We start from the raw sequence: 16997 nt of genomic DNA on the forward strand, positions 1-16997 counted from the left end.
GTTAGCAAAATAATACAAATTCTCCATTGTGGTGAATGTGTGTATTGATAGCAGCATGATTTATCTGAACGACCGGCTTATTGATCAGATCATGATTTGAATAGGAATCTGGTCTGTTTAAAGAGACTGGATGATTAGGTGATCATTTGGGGATCTGGTTTGATTTCAGGAGGTACTTTGGTACTTCACTACTTCACCTGAAAATAGTGAGGAACACTGATCTACACCAGAAGATGGAAATATCAGAAAATGTTGTTGATGGAAGCTTAAAGGCAGAAAAATCCAGATGTGTGTGTGTTGTGTGTCCAGTTTGATTGTGTTAGTGTGTGTGTTGTGTGTGCATACGTGAGTGTAAGAGTGCGAGTGTGTGTGTGTGTGTGGTAGTTTGATTTTGTGTGTGTGTGTGTGTGTGTGCAGACCAGATGAAGGTGCAACACAGATCCTGAGCATCACAGAATCCAGTGTTTCTATGGAAACAGGCTTCATTGTGGTGACACCACAGAAATCTACTAACGACGATAAAACAACTATACGAACAAATGTATTCACATCTGGAGCACAGTATACTCACAATCAATAGCAGCCTTGTGTGGGATGCAGGTTGCCAAGGCAACACATCCTCTCACCAATCAGAGGGCAAGAGAGAGACACCCACTGCCTGTAAGAGCCTCAAACATCACAAATAACTACAGAAACGCAGAGATCTCCTTCAGAAACTAGATTTCCACAATGATTTATTTTACAATTTTGATCAACAAAAGTTTTTTTTTTTTTTCAGAAAAAGGGAAAAAAGGCTCAAGTTTCCAGTAAGGGGTGTGTGTGTGTGTGTTTTAGAGGGTGTTAAAGACACTTGCCCACATGAAATGCTCTATTATACACCATCCACAGCATCGAGAGAAAAAACAACTGAAAGGAACTGAGGAGAGAGTTTGGAAGCTCAAGCGCTCCGATCACAGACTCAGGAAAGGCAGAGATTATTAAAAAAAAAAAGCACATAAATTACCCCATCACCCAAACGTCTCTCACACTCACACATACACATACACACACACACACACACGAGCGGAGGAGCACGTCACAAACACTGCTGAGCACAACACACACACATCTGCACCGAACAAGCAAACTGCCTTCATCACAGCAAATATTTGGCTCATATTTTTATCGATCAGAATAAAAATAATCTGAATGCATCTCAAAAACACAAACAAACCAACAGAACAAGCAGAAGAAGAAGAGAAGTGCGTCCGGCTGCCTGAGGCAGGTATTGCATCGACGCCTCGCGTTCAACAGGACGATTGTCAGAAGAGTTTATGAGGGCTGGCGGAGAGAGAGCGCCACCATCAGGCACTTAGTGATTCTGCAGTTCACCTGTGTTTGTGCATATAAACGATTCCGGACGGCCCTGAGATCTGCAGCAGTTCAATTCACACATCAGTCCGTCTGCGCGTGTGTGTGTGTGAGTGTGAGAGAGAGAGAGAGAGAGAGAGAGAGAGAGGGAGAGAGAGGCTCCTTGTTGACTATCGGTAGCCCTTAACCAGCAGTCAGAAGAGAGAGAGAGAGTGTGTGTGTGTGTGTGTGTGTGTGTGTGTGTGTGTGTGTGTGTTCAGTTATCGACGCCCAGTTTAGAAATGCCCTGACGAACTTCATGGAGCTCATCAATCTTCCCGTCCAGAGCATCCATGAGCTGCTTGAGCTCGCTCTTCATGTTCTTCTGTTTCTGCTGACTGTCGTGGATCTCGCTCTGCAGGAGCGTCGTCTTCTCGCTCAGGTCTCTGTTGGCCGACTCTGCAACCTGTAAAACATCAGCAGCATCAGTAAACCTCACGAGCAACATGCAGAACCGCAGATTCACACTGACATGACCAGCGTTTATGTCATTCTAACAGCGTGAGTATTCCTGGCGTGAGGTCAAAGTTCAGTGCGTCAGAGACAGTCGTCTAAAGTTCTCGGCTGAAAATAACACACATCTGTAAATACAGCAACACAACCGCTCAGTGTTGGTGTTCGCTGCCATTTACACAATTAAGATTTTTCCCTCTGAAACTCCAAAAAACAGACTCAACCATTCTTTAAAATCTTCATCACGAGTTTCCAGACGTCTCAGCTTCAAGATGTTTTAATAAAGCTGATATTGCTATTCTTGTTTTTTTCTAGTATGTTTCTGCTTCTGAATCAACTCATGATTAAACAACGATTATGACGCACATCCAGAGCAGCAAACACTGACTGAACTCATCTGAAATGTATTTTTGAATGTTTAATGAGTTATTTCAGCGTTTGCACAGCTGATCTGTTGATGTTTCTCCAACATTCTGTTCTGGGTTTGTTTTAAATGTTTAGCACTAGATATTCTGTGAATACAGCTGAACATACAGACTGTAAAGTTTAAAGAAACCTTGCATTGATTTATACTGACAGAACATACAGCATTTGCATAGTGAATTAGTGATCACTGTTAGTGAAAAAACCCAGACTGATTTCATCTGGACTACAGCATTTACATGACAATCTTTAGCTTGATTGAAACTCAACTTCAGCAAACGCAAATCTAGCAGCTGTCGCTCCAAACAGCTTCATTTAGACTCAAACACGAGCAGAAGTGAGGATTCTCAGAGGAGGAACGAGTTATGTATGATCTGTGACTGAGGTCCGTTCGAAGAATGTGTTTGTTCTTCACCTGTAGTTTGGCCGTGACACTTTCACATTTGGCCATGAGCTGCGGGATGGTTTCTGCCTGTTTGCGCAGATCCTCGAGCTCCTAAAAAACACCAACAAACGTGTGGGAGAGCAGTCGTGACAAGAGTGTGTGCGAGAGAGAGAGTGTGTGTGTGTGAGAGAGACTCACCTGCTCTTTTTCCTGCAGATCTGCTTCCAGCTCTTGAATTCTGAGACTCAGCTGAGCGTTTCTCTCTCTCTCCAGATTCACCTCCTTACACTGAACCTCCAGCTCCGAGATCTACGCACACACACACACACACACACCGTTAGCGCTTCAGCTCTTCCATCACACACACCTGAGCTCAATATGACAGCGAATGCAAACAGTCTCTTAAACTACAGATTCTGATTCTGTAACCCGGTGGTCAAACTCAACTAAAGCGAGGCTGATGAGCGGTGCTGCTTCTCCGCTCGTCTCACCTTGTTCTTCAGCTGGTTGTTCTCGTCCTGGCTCTGCGTCACTTTGCTCTTCCAGCTCTCGGCGTTGCTGTTGGCCTCCTGCAGCGTGTCCATCAGCCGAGCGTTGCTGTCCTTCAGTGCCTGCAGCTCCGTCTCCAGCTTCTTACTGTCAGACACACACACACACACACACACACACACACACCGTTCAGCTTCACAAGGACAAACAGCCAACCATCTCTACTCCTACAGTGAAGCACACTGATTGACTGAAGCTTCATGACGACTGAACATCTCATCCATCAGTCAGACGATGTTCTGATTCTGATCGGATCGGATCGGGTCAACTGGTCTGTGTGACGGTTTAGGGCTGGTTATAAATATCAGAAATATGAATATTAAGGAATATCAGAGAAGTCCTGAGCGTCTCACCTCTGCTCCGCTACAGACTTCAGCTGGTCGTTCTCACTCTTCAGCTCAGTGATGTCCGGCACGTGTGAGATCTTCTCATCGTCCGTTCCGTTGATGCTGGAAGCTTGATTGCCTGATGGAGTTTCACGGCCAGATTCCTGACAAAACAACACAATTTCACGTTAACAGACCTCACTCTCACACACTTTACTGACGTCTGATGAAAACAGCACATCATTGACTGCTTTACATTATGAAGATGACTTTATCTATAGTAAACAAAAACAAATGAATGTAAGATTGTGACTGAAGCAATTTAGTAAATTAAATTGACCATAATATACAACCCGAATTCTGGAAATGTTGGGACGTTTATTTAAATTTGAATAAAATGAAAACTAAGACTTTCAAATCACATGAGCCAATATTTTATTCACAATAGAACATAACAAATGTTTAAATTGAAATTGTACACTTTTATGCACTAAATGAGCTCATTTCAAATTTGATGAAGAAATTTCTTCAAAGATTCAGCTGGGAGAACATCTAGCAACTAATTAAGTTAATGACATCAGGTCTGTAACATGATTAGCTGTTAAAGGGATGTCTTAGAGAGGCAGAGTCTCTCAGATGTAAAGATGGGCAGAGGCTCTCCAATCTGTGAAAGAGTGAATTAATTTATTTTTAATTTATATGTGGCAGTCTAGTTTTGCTTAGGGCCCACAGAAGTCTAGGATCGGCTCTGTGTATATATTAGGGGTGTAACGGGACACAGATGTCACGGTTCGGTACATACCTCGGTTGGGGGGGGTCACGGTTTGATACGAATTCGGTACAACAAGAAAAATACAACAAATCTACTATGCTAGGTTTCTATTCATTTATTTTGAACAGACAGTAGTACAAATTTGTTTTTTCCACCTAGATGTGAAAATACTAAATATTATATAAAATTATACAGGTAGGATACACGAGCACAAAGCTCCATTTTGCAAACAGTTGAGTGCGCAAGCCTTTAAAGTATACTCCTTTGTCAGTCTATGTGAGAGACGCATTCAGAATCAGCACATGGTCACTATTTAGTGGGCTTTGTTTTCCAGTGCGCAACTCGGCATTCGTTGTTCTTCTGCTGGCGGTTATCAAACAGCATTGCATTACTGCGGGCGCAGATTGAGGGTGAATTACCTGTATTTGTTGTAAGGTCTCATGCACCGAACCGAGATGTCCGTACTGGTACAAATACATGTATCGTTACACCCCTAGTATGTATGTATGTATGTATGTATGTGTGTGTATATATATATATATATATACACACTTATTTTTTTCCTCAGTTTAAACATCTTCTGCTGTCTGATGTTTCTGTCTGTAGGATTGCGTATTTGTTTTTCACTGATGGCGATCATGGTGCCCTATGTACCTGCGACTGATCGCTGGAGGTCTCCATCTTCTCCTGAGATTTTTCTCTGGCCAGTTTCGCAGCTTCTTTGACCTCCTGGAACTTCTCAGCAAACTGAGGTAAAACAGAAAGAACACAGATCAGGACAGGAAGAAAAAAAAACATGGATTGGGACTGTTACACCTCTGACTGTCAAAAGGCTTATAAAATGAACATATGAACCTTCATAAAGGTGTTTTGCTCCTACAGTTCCAGCAGAAACACGTGCTGCGACTGTTTCAGATCATTATAAAACATCAACATCAAAAACTGCCGCATCAAGTGTGCATGCATGTGTGATGGCCTCTGTGTGTGTGTGTGTGTGTGTGTGCGCATGCGTGACGGCCTGTGTGTGTGTGTGTGTGTATGCATTTGTGACGGCCTGTGTGTGTGTGCATGCACGCGTGATGGCCTGTGTGTGTGTGTGCGCATTTGTGACGGCCTGTGTGTGTGTGTGTGTGTGTGTGCGCATGCGTGACGGCCTGTGTGTGTGCGTATGCATGCGTGATGGCCTGTGTATGCATGCGTGACGGCCTGTGTGTGTGTGTGTGCATTCGTGACGGCCTGTGTGTGTGTGTGTATGCATGCGTGACGGCCTGTGTGTGTATGCATGCGTGACGGCCTGTGTGTGTGTGTATGCATGCGTGATGGCCTGTGTGTGTGTGTATGCATGCGTGATGGCCTGTGTGTGTGTGTGTGTATGCATGTGTGATGACCTCTGTGTGTGTGTGTGTATGCATGCGTGACGGCCTGTGTGTGTGTGTGTATGCATGTGTGATGACCTCTGTGTCTGTGTATGTGTGTATGCATGCGTGACGGCCTGTGTGTGTGTGTGTATGCATGCGTGACGGCCTGTGTGTGTGTGTATGCATGCGTGATGGCCTGTGTGTGTGTGTGTGTATGCATGTGTGATGACCTCTGTGTCTGTATGTGTGTGTATGCATGCGTGATGGCCTGTGTGTGTGTGTGTGTGTGTGTGTGTATGCATGCGTGACGGCCTGTGTGTGTGTGTATGCATGCGTGATGGCCTGTGTGTGTGTGTGTATATGCATGTGTGATGACCTCTGTGTCTGTGTGTGTGTGTGTGTATGCATGCGTGACGGCCTGTGTGTGTGTGTGTATGCATGTGTGATGACCTCTGTGTCTGTGTGCATGCATGTGTGATGTATTGTCAGACCTTTAACAGCTGTTGTTCGGAGGCAAAGCCAAGTCCAAACACCGTGTTTGCGCGACTGTCAGCCCACTGGCCAAACTTCTGCGACGTTTTTGTGAAGTTCAAATTGGGGGTGATTGTGCTGTTGATGATCACCTGAAAAATAAACACATCACAACGTCACACACACACACACACAGAGAGAGCTGTGTATTTTGTGTATTTGACATTTCTTCATTGTTTCACTCTCACTGATTTTGTGTGACTCTTGAAGCTGATCAGAGTAACATGTTTGAGTTCAGTCAGCCATTTAACCTCAACACACGCGTGTGTGTGCTGTCAGAGTGATGGCAGCAGGTGTGTGTGTGTGTGTTTGTCTGCTTCTAACACACTAATGTGAGTGTGAGTCTTCATCTATCTGCTCTCTGAGAGTGACGGCAGCAGGTGTGTGTGTGTGTATGACTCTCAGCAGGTCTGCACTGTGACATCATCACTGCCGCCTCCATACTGAGGGACTGATCCAAATCTCCATGGCAACATGAACCATAAACCCTCTGCAGAGGAAGACCCTCATTGTGTGTGTGTGTGTGTGTGTGTGTGCGCGCGTGAACACTCAGACTGTGGATCGCAGTATCACCAGACACTCTTACACTGACTCCATCTCACACACACACTTGTCTGTCTGACCTTTGACCCATCCACGCTGATGATGCGGTAGCTGTTGCGTGTGCTGTCATAGAAGTACGAGACTGTAACGGCTTGTTTACTGGCGGGAACCCAGTTCTTCTTAGTGGTGGGATCGATCTGGAAGACATGAGCTCTGGTGGTGAAGATCGGCTGCTCCCTGCGACACACACACACACACACACACACACACGTCACATGAAGATCAGTTCAGGTCACCACACACTGCAGTCACATTCATCTGTGTGTGAAATCATCAACAACTTCAGCTTGATATTAATATTTAGAACATTATCAGTATTTGTTCATTTATTTCAGTTTCCACTCATATGAGAATAAAGCTCACATCGTCTGCCGGAGTTTCTGAAGATCAGTGATGACCTAAACCTGTCTTTCACCCAACATCACCTCATGCTAACGATGCCTGACTGAGACAATGATCAATTATACAGTTGACAGTCATTAGACGACAGGAGGACACCACTGACCGATCACAATCAGTTATTACAGAGTGATAATGGGCAAAACAAGGCAGATCCTCAACCGACTGAAGACCATTCACTCTACAAACACAGACTTGAGTTTATTTCTAAACATCTGATAAAGAACATGAAGGTTTTTCAGTAAATGTCAAAAAAAAAAAAATCTCATCAGAAAAGGTGCTTCACAATGAAACCGATACAAATGCGAGTTGAGTTGAGTTGAAGCCCACATTCAGGGAAACAAATCTAAACTACTTACAAAGCTGCTTCTGCTCAGCAACTTTATATATTTGTGTTTTACCATGAAGTCCAAAAGTATTACAGATACCAGCAGCACTTCACAATGCGAGATAATACAATGCAATGTACAGTAACATTAACAGTGCTGGGTAGTAACTGATTACATGTAATCTGGATGACATAATAAAATTCAGTACTTGTAATTATATTACATTAAAATGCTAATAATCAGAGTACAGTTACGTTTTCATAGATTATATGATTACATATTCATACAATGGCAGTAAAGTATTCATAATTCGATTTGCCCTAATTAAAGTTGTCATCATTAACTCTGATCTGATTTAGATTTGACACAGACGTCACGTGATTTCTGATGACGTTAACGTGAGGTCAGGAGGACCTTCTCCGTTCATTCATGACTGAAGCCTCTGAAAGCTCACGAGCGATTAACGGTGTTTCAGGAGGATCGGTCACGTGAATGATGAGATGACACGACTCCAAACGCCTTTTACTTTGCTGAAGGTAAATGTGGCAGAATGCAGAAATATACAGGACCGTCCTGTCGAGAGATGAGGAAATCACGCGAGCGCTTCACCAGATCTCAAAATAACCTGACAATGGCGAGACACGCGTGATTCACACATCTAGAACATTCCCTGTTCTCAGCCGAGCCACGGCAGGAATGCGGCTCTACCTGCACACACACACCCACAGCGCCACACCTGAAGTCTGACCTCAGCGAGCTCTGATTGGAGCAGACCGTGGAGTGGGCGGGGCTCTGACCGGACACACATTCCTGCAGGTGAAACAGCTCCAACACCAAATCACCGAACGACCAGCGCCACAATCACACACCGACAGAAGCGCGATCAACCAACATTTCAGCTCTCAAACCAGCTGTCCGTGCATATTACTGTTTAACGAGTATTATGAGGATGGGTTACTCCTATACAGTTAAAAAACTGTTAAAATGACTTAATATGGAGGTCAGGAGGTAAATCTCATTCAAAATTGTTAAGGTGTGCCCTTTTCAGTCAAATCACATTTACCTCATACATAATACAAATAGTTTCAAAGCAGCTTCACAGCGATAAACAGAGAATAATGATTCAATGATCTGACTTCAGCAGCGGCCGTACAAACACAGGACTGATCAATATCTGTCTGTTATATATCCAGAACAGATCAGACTGGACAAAGTCAACAGTACAATGACGATTAAAGTGATTGTTCTGTCATTTACTCCAATAACTCTGTAGCCCACTGATGACAGAATTATCTTTTTTTATCAATGTTTCATTCCTTTAATACCTAAATATAATTGGTGTCATTTGTTTCTCCCAATCATTTATTCCACCAGTATATGCTCTCCTACCAAGCATTCAGAGCGTTTGTGGCGTAAGACGACCTGTCTGACCACATTTTTGGACTAGCTCAGAGCCTTCAACAATAACTCTCACTGTCTTTCAGGCTACGACTGCAGATCTGGACTGATCAGCACTACTGAGGGCTCATGATGCAGATCTGGACTGATCAGCACTACTGAGGGCTCATGATGCAGATCTGGACTGATCAGCACTAGTGAGGGCTCATGATGCAGATCTGGACTGATCAGCACTACTGAGGGCTCATGATGCAGATCTGGACTGATCAGCACTAGTGAGGGCTCATGATGCAGATCTGGACTGATCAGCACTACTGAAGGCTCATGATGCAGATCTGGACTGATCAGCACTAGTGAGGGCTCATGATGCAGATCTGGACTGATCAGCACTAGTGAGGGCTCATGATGCAGATCTGGACTGATCAGCACTACTGAGGGCTCATGATGCAGATCTGGACTGATCAGCACTACTGAGGGCTCATGATGCAGATCTGGACTGATCAGCACTAGTGAGGGCTCATGATGCAGATCTGGACTGATCAGCACTAGTGAGGGCTCATGATGCAGATCTGGACTGATCAGCACTACTGAGGGCTCATGATGCTCACTGCTACTGTAAGTCATTGGCTTCGGCTCCGGGCAGCAGCAGATGGTTGAGACCGACACCATCTGTGACGAGGCTTCAATCCCCACCGGAGAGCGTCATTTACCAGCCGTTTGGGAGCATGTGGAGTCTACGGTGTCCTGAACACACACACACACACACACACGGTCAGCAGTTTGACAATGTGTCAGATTAGCATCGGTGAACTTGTGCCATTCATGTAACTGGAGCCATCGGTGCTGTGGTTTAAATAGACTGTCCAGTCCAGCACCTCATTCAGCCAAGCCACGGCTCATCCGCAGCGGTTCAGGGTTTAATCCCAGCGCTTTATCACCAAACAGCAGATAGAGGCCGTTCCTCGCGGTCACAAGTTTGTGTGGAGAACGAGGTTAATCTATAACCCCGTCACTGAGAGAGAACCCAGCTGAAACCAAGCCACAATCGATCAACATCACATCGTTAAAAAACACCCACAGTGTGGAAAACCTATGAGCCAGCCTTTACTAACCCAGACTTAAAGTGTCTGATGTGACATCAGTTTATATATATACAGTATATGTACACTGTGATATTGTGGTTGAAAGCATGCTGAGAGTCTGACAGAAACAGTCTGCAGTGCCACAAACTTCATGATCTAATAATCAGACTGCAGTTTTGATCTTGTGTGAGAGAAACTCAGCTGACCGCACAAACTGGTCCTGCAGCTTCTTAAGAAACCAGCAGCACTTCAGGCTGGTTTCACACACACACACACACACACACACACACACACCTCGGCCCACACTCGCATTAACAGCCCACTCCTCTCTGTTCATTATATCGGTGTTGATTGGTTTGCTAAAGCTTGATCCTCGGTGATCTATGATGTTTCGCTCAGATCACGGGAAGGTTTCTGCGGGAGCGCGCGCGGGGGCTGCCGAATGCACGCGCAAACACAAGCTAAAAATCACCTGCTGTTCAAACACAAAACCCACTTCTGACGCGCAATTCAGCGAACGAAGCGAAGCCGAATTAATCCACTTTTCACGATTGACGTGCGCCGAATTCACACGCGTTTTCTGTCAACTCGATCTGATTCGGTTCTGACAGTCGCGTAACAAACCTAACCAACCTCCAACCTTTGATCATTCATTTGTAATCCAGAAACAAATCTGCAAGAGTTCTGTCGAAGAAATGACAGCAGAACAGGCGACGATCAGAAGCGTCTCGTCTTACCCCATCGCGCTGCTCTCTGTCGGATCCGTGAAGCGTCTTTAGTTACAGAGACTCAAAAATCTCCCGCATTAGTTCAGCGCAGAATATATCCTACAGAAATCTGATATTCCCGCGACAAACTAACTTCAGCTCGCGCTGCCGGATCTTTATTAATATTCCAGGTTGGAAGAGTGAAACGCGTCAGTGTTGAGTTCAGTCCGCAGCAGATGATCATGAATCCAAACTGAGCGACAGTCAGACGCGCCGCGGATCAGCCCACACACACACACACTCACACACACACACACACACACACACGTTGGTTTTTGTGGTTTATGGGGACTCTCCATAGGCGTAATGGTTTTTATACTGAACAAACTGTGTGTGCTATTGCCCTACACCAACCCTACACCTAAACTTAGCCCTCACAGGAGACTTTGTGCATTTTTAGATTTTCAAAAAAACACCATTTAGTATGTTTTTTAAGCCTTTTGAATTACGGGGACATAGGCAGTGTCCTCATAAACCACCTTCATATTGTAATACCTCTGTCATACCCATGTCATTATACACATTTGTGTCCTCATAAACCACATAAACATGCACACACACACACACACTCTCTCTCTCTCTCTCTCTGACACACACACGCTCTCTCTCTCTCTCTCTCTCTGACACACACACACACACACGCGCGCTCTCTCTCTCTCTCTCTCTCTCTCTCTCTGACACACACACACACACTCTCTCTCTCTCTCTCTCTCTCTCTCTGACACACACACACACGCGCGCTCTCTCTCTCTCTCTCTCTCTGACACACACACACACACACTCACTCTCTCTCTCTCTCTGACACACACACACACACACACACACACACACACACAGCGCGTCGTAGTTTATATCCAGCCTGATCTATATATTCACTCGTAGATAACGGGATGAAGTGATAAACTGCGGTTAGTTTTGTTTTCTAGTCATATTAAACTTTACCGTACTCACATTTCTGCAGAATCCCAAACGTTCCGCGGCTCCAGAGCTGCAACTGATCCAACTCTACATTATTAATTAAACCAGCAACCAGCCGTAAAACTAAAGCCGCTGGTCAGTGAAAAACACACAAATGACATGATAAATACTTTAGGTGTAAATGGACAATAAACACGGAAAAGAAAACAAAAAACTTCGCAATGGCAAACTCACACAATTATATAAAATGCGTGTATTGCGAAGCGTGTGAACGGAAGGGGAACTCAGTTTACCGGAACCTTCGGTGAAACCGCGACGGAGTGAAATAAGAGCTGCACGTCACGCGTCGGTGTTTCACTGTAAAGGCTGTTGTTTGTCGCACACTGAAACACTCTGTAAAATCTCCAGGCACCTGTTTCAGTCACGAGCGCCATGTCTTGCGCCGCTGACTATGACGCTCAGTTCGCGTCGCGTTTCTCTGCGGAGGACACGGAGTTCCAGCGGTACCGGGAACGCGCACCGGACACGCCGCCCGTGCTCGAGGACTGGAGAGCGCGCAGAGACCGGCGGTGAGTGCGGCATCAATACATTAGAGAGATGTGTGTGGCTGCTGCTGAATGAACGTGTGTGTGTTTCCCGGTAGAGCTCCGGAGCACCGGCAGCACGAGCATCGCTTCCCTGAGCGCCGCCATGACCGGAACTCCGGCGGTTACCGCCAGCGATCCCGATACTGACAGAACCAGACCTCCAGCGATGCTCACCTGATCACTTCTGCTCTTAGTGCAGTTACACTGGCTTCCGTGTAAATAAAGCAGTTCAATGATCTCCTGTGTGTGTGTGTGTGTGTGTCAGAGAGAGAGAGAGAGTGTGTGTGTGTGTGTGCGTTTGTGTGAGTGTGAGTGAGAGAGAGAGAGAGAGAGAGTGTGTGTGTGTGTGTGTGTGAGTGAGTGAGAGAGAGAGAGTGTGAAGAGAGTTTAAAAGTTTGAGATGAAATCACTTAGTTTTTCTACATGGAATATTCAAGGTCTAAACTCCTCAGTCTTTGGCCTAAAAAGTAGAAATTCTGACTTTATGAAAGAACTTGAAGACATAGATGTCATCATCTTACAGGAGACCTGGTGTAGAGGAGATGTGTTCACTGGCTGTCCCTCGGGATACAGAGAGATAATATTACCATCAGTCAAACTCACATCAGTCACACAGGGGAGAGACTCGGGAGGGATGATTATCTGGATTAAATCTGAACTGGCCATAGAATTAGTTAAGAGAGATCAATACCACCTGTGGCTGAAAATACAAAAAGGATTAATATCAGCATCTCAGCCTGTTTTCCTTTGTGCCATATATATACCCCCCCTCGAGTCTCCGTATTTCCAAGAGGAAACCTTTCAAAACTTTGAACAAGAAATCAGCCATTTCCAGGCCCAGGGAAACGTGCTGCTTATGGGTGATTTAAACGCTAGAACCGGAGAAGAATTAGATTTCTTAGAATCACACGGTACCAGATTCATCACTGGCAATAACGACTTGTACCCTTCTTACCCCGCCAGAGAAAACTGTGATCAGACAGTGAACGCTCACGGACGGCAGCTGCTGCAGCTCTGCCGAGGACTGGCTCTGTACATCGTCAACGGAAGACTGCGAGGAGACTCGCTCGGCCGATACACCTACAGCTCAGCTCTCGGTAACAGCACTGTAGATTATACCATCACAGATCTCCACCTTTCCTCTTTGAGAGCATTCACAGTCAAACCCCTGAAACCTTTCTCAGACCACAGCCAAATCACACTCTATATAAAGCAATCTGAAACATCCCCCACACCAATTAGGACACTATATCAAATGATCAAAATTATGTCATTCAAATGGACAGAAAACAGCGCCACAAATTACATCAGTGCTGTTGAATCTCCAGAAATACAGTCCCTCTTACACTCATTCCAAACACAGGCATACCCTAAAAATCAATTCGGCATCAATCAGGAAGTACAAGATCTAAACAACATATTATACAAAACAGCACAAAAGAGTCATTTGACCATTGTTAAACCAAAGAAAAAATGTTTAGATACTGACAAATGGTTTGATTTGGACTGTAAGACTCTGAGAAAAAACCTCAGAAATCTATCAAATCAGAAACACAGACAACCAGATAATCCTCCGCCTTCATTACTGTGAGGCACTAAAACTATATAAAGCCACACTCCGGCGGAAAAAAGCACAGTTTTTGCAAAACCAGTTTGAGGAAATTGAAAAATCTATAAATTCACACAAATTTTGGGATAAATGGAAATTATTATACAAACCAAATCAAGAAACTCTGGCCATCCAAGATGGGGAGACGTGGAAAACTCATTTCCAAGAATTATATAGCCCGACCCAAATACAAAATTTGAATCAAAATGAAATAATTAATAAACTAGACAATTTAGAAAGATCGATTAAAGCGAATCAAAACCCCTTAGATTTCCCCATAACAATGAAAGAATTGGAAGATAAACTACGGGTCCTTGAGCCCAAGAAAGCCTGTGGTGTCGACAGCATCCTGAACGAGATGCTGAAACACACAGAGCAAAGCTTCAAACTGGCCATGCTAAAACTCTTCAATGATGTTCTGTGTGTCGGGTTCTTCCCTGAGATCTGGAACAAGGGCCTCATCAGCCCCATTCACAAGAACGCAGATAAACTAGACCCCAACAACTACCGAGGCATCTGTGTGAACAGTAACCTGGGGAAGGTGTTCTGTAGCATCTTAAACACCAGACTGTTACACTTCCTTACGAAGCACAATGCCTTGAGTAAATGCCAAACTGGCTTTCTTCCAAAATGTCGCACATCCGATCACATTTTTACATTACAAACACTAATTGACAAATATGTACATCAAAACAAAGGAAAGATTTTTGCTTGTTTCGTTGATTTCAAGAAAGCATTCGATTCAATCTGGCATGAAGGACTATACCTAAAACTTATCGACAGTGAAATAGGGGGAAAATTCTATGATTTGATCAAATCAATGTACACAGCCAGCCATTGTGCGGTTAAAATTGGGAACCAAAGAACCGAATTCTTCCCCCAGGGGCGTGGAGTGAGACAGGGATGCAGTTTAAGCCCCACCCTCTTCAACATCTACATCAACCAATTGGCCAACACATTAGAACACGCCCCCTTTCAAGGTCTCACTCTACACGACACAGAGATAAAGTGTCTTCTCTACGCAGATGACCTGGTCCTCCTGTCGCCCACTGCAGAGGGGCTTCAGGACAGCCTGAATCTGCTGGAGGATTACTGTCAGACCTGGGCCCTGACGGTCAACCTCCAAAAAACTAGAGTAATGATGTTCCAGAAACGCTCCAGATCTCAGGGACCAACACACACATTCACACTATCACACAGAACCATTGAAACCACAAAAACATACACTTACCTCGGCCTGAAAATAACTCCAACCGGTAACTTTGCTTTGGCTGTGAATGAACTCAAAGAGAAAGCTCAAAGGGCTTTCTATGCCATAAAAAGATCCATTAAAATTGACATCCCAATCCAAATCTGACTCAAACTTTTCAAATCTATAATTGAACCAATTGTTTTATATGGCAGTGAAGTGTGGGGTCCTTCTATAAAATTTGACTTCTTAAATTGGGAAAAACACCCGATCGAAACTCTACATTTAGATTTTTGTAAAAGAATACTTAAAGTTCAAAGAAAAACTCCAAACAACGGATACAGAGCAGAATTAGGCCAATACCCTCTGCTTCTAAACATCCAAAAAAGAGCCCTGAAATTCTGGAAACACCTAAAAACAAGCGACCCCAACACATACCATTACAAAGCCCTAAAACAGCAAGAGCTGAGCGTAAGTAAGAGTCCCCTCCTTCAGCTGGTGCTGAGACTGACTGAGCTCACACACACAGAGATCAGCCAGCCTCAGGACACACACACACTCACACACACAGAGATCAGCCAGCCTCAGGACACACACACACTCACACACACAGAGATCAGCCAGCCTCAGGACACACACACACTCACACACACAGAGATCAGCCAGCCTCAGGACACACACACACTCACACACATTCGGCCCACACACATTATAAACACAGAAAAAGACAAGTACATCACCCATTGGACAAACACCATTAAAAACCAGCACAAACTGGAATGTTATTCGGCCCTAAATCGAAAATACACTGTTGCGATCTACCTGAGCACCGTGAGTGATGTGAGACTCAGGAAAACACTGACGATGTACAGACTCAGTGAACACAGTCTGGCCGTAGAGACGGGCCGGCGCAGACAGACCTGGCTCTCTCGTGAGGACAGACTCTGCTCGCACTGCATCCTGGGAGTGACGGAGACGGAGCTGCACTTCCTCACAGAATGCACATCAGAGACCAATACTACCCCAAAATTAATAAAATATTCCCCCAATTTAGCACATATAATCCAACCCAAAAACTCGGTTTCATTCTTGGCGAAGAAGCCAAATGTTGTAATATAGCTGCAAGATTTGTAGCATCTTGTCATCTCCTGAGAGACAGCCAGAGAGAAACAAACAGCCAATAAACACACACTCACTCACAGCACAAACACATTACAGCTACACACATCTACACAATGTTCAGTTTTCTAAGTTCAGTTGTTACATGATGTCTGTAGTATAATCTTTTATTTATTATTATAATTCATTATTTATTTTATTAACAGTTAGCATTGTTTTGTTTTTGTTATATCTAGCCATGTGTTTATGTAATAATGCTTTTATTTAGTTTCATTATTACTATTATTTTCTATAAGCTTTACTAAATTTTCTATGTTGTTTTAATGCTTTGGCAATACAGAATGTATGTTTTTGTCATGCCAATAAAGCTTTCTGAATTGAATTGAGTGTGTGTGTGTGTGTGTGTGAGAGAAAGAGAGAGAGTGTGTGTGTGTGTGAGTGTGAGTGAGAGAGAGAGTGTGTGTGTGTGTGTGTGTGTGTGAGAGTGAGAGTGTGTGTGCGCGTGTGTGTGAGTGAGAGTGTGTGTGCGCGTGTGTGTGTGAGAGAGTGTGTGGTGTGTGTGTGTGTGTGTGAGTGAGAATGTGTGTGTGTGTGTGAGTGAGAATGTGTGTGTGTGTGTGTGAGTGAGAATGTGTGTGTGTGTGAGTGAGAATGTGTGTGTGTGTGTGTGTGAGTGAGAATGTGTGTGTGTGTGAGTGAGAATGTGTGTGTGTGTGTGTGAGCGAGAGAGAGTGAGTGTGTGTGTGAGAGAGAGAGAGAGAGAGAGTGTGTGTGAGAGAGAGAGAGAGTGAGAGTGTGTGTGTGAGTGAGA

The 16997-nt window shown here is 44.5% G+C and overlaps 1 protein-coding gene across 3 annotated transcripts; it reads right to left on the reverse strand.

The window, feature by feature from the left end:
- Nucleotides 1–703: 703 nt before the first annotated feature.
- On the reverse strand, nt 704–12050 carry LOC306888197 (homer protein homolog 2-like). 3 transcript variants are annotated; one of them, XM_079446384.1, is made up of 9 exons: nt 11716–12050; nt 6810–6966; nt 6147–6278; nt 4952–5044; nt 3553–3689; nt 3142–3286; nt 2849–2959; nt 2681–2761; nt 704–1795 (listed from the first exon to the last, which is right to left on the reverse strand). In XM_079446384.1, coding segments are annotated over exons 1-9 (1047 nt in total). In that variant the 5' UTR covers nt 11718–12050; the 3' UTR covers nt 704–1606. The 3 variants fall into 3 exon arrangements, with proteins under 3 accessions (XP_079302510.1, XP_079302509.1, XP_079302511.1); XM_079446383.1 differs by lacking the exon at nt 11716–12050 and adding an exon at nt 10735–11009; XM_079446385.1 differs by lacking the exon at nt 11716–12050 and adding an exon at nt 7153–7264.
- Nucleotides 12051–16997: the final 4947 nt, after the last annotated feature.

Source organism: Barbus barbus, assembly GCF_936440315.1.
Source record: "Barbus barbus genome assembly, chromosome: 22".
Lineage (NCBI taxonomy): Eukaryota > Metazoa > Chordata > Actinopteri > Cypriniformes > Cyprinidae > Barbus > Barbus barbus.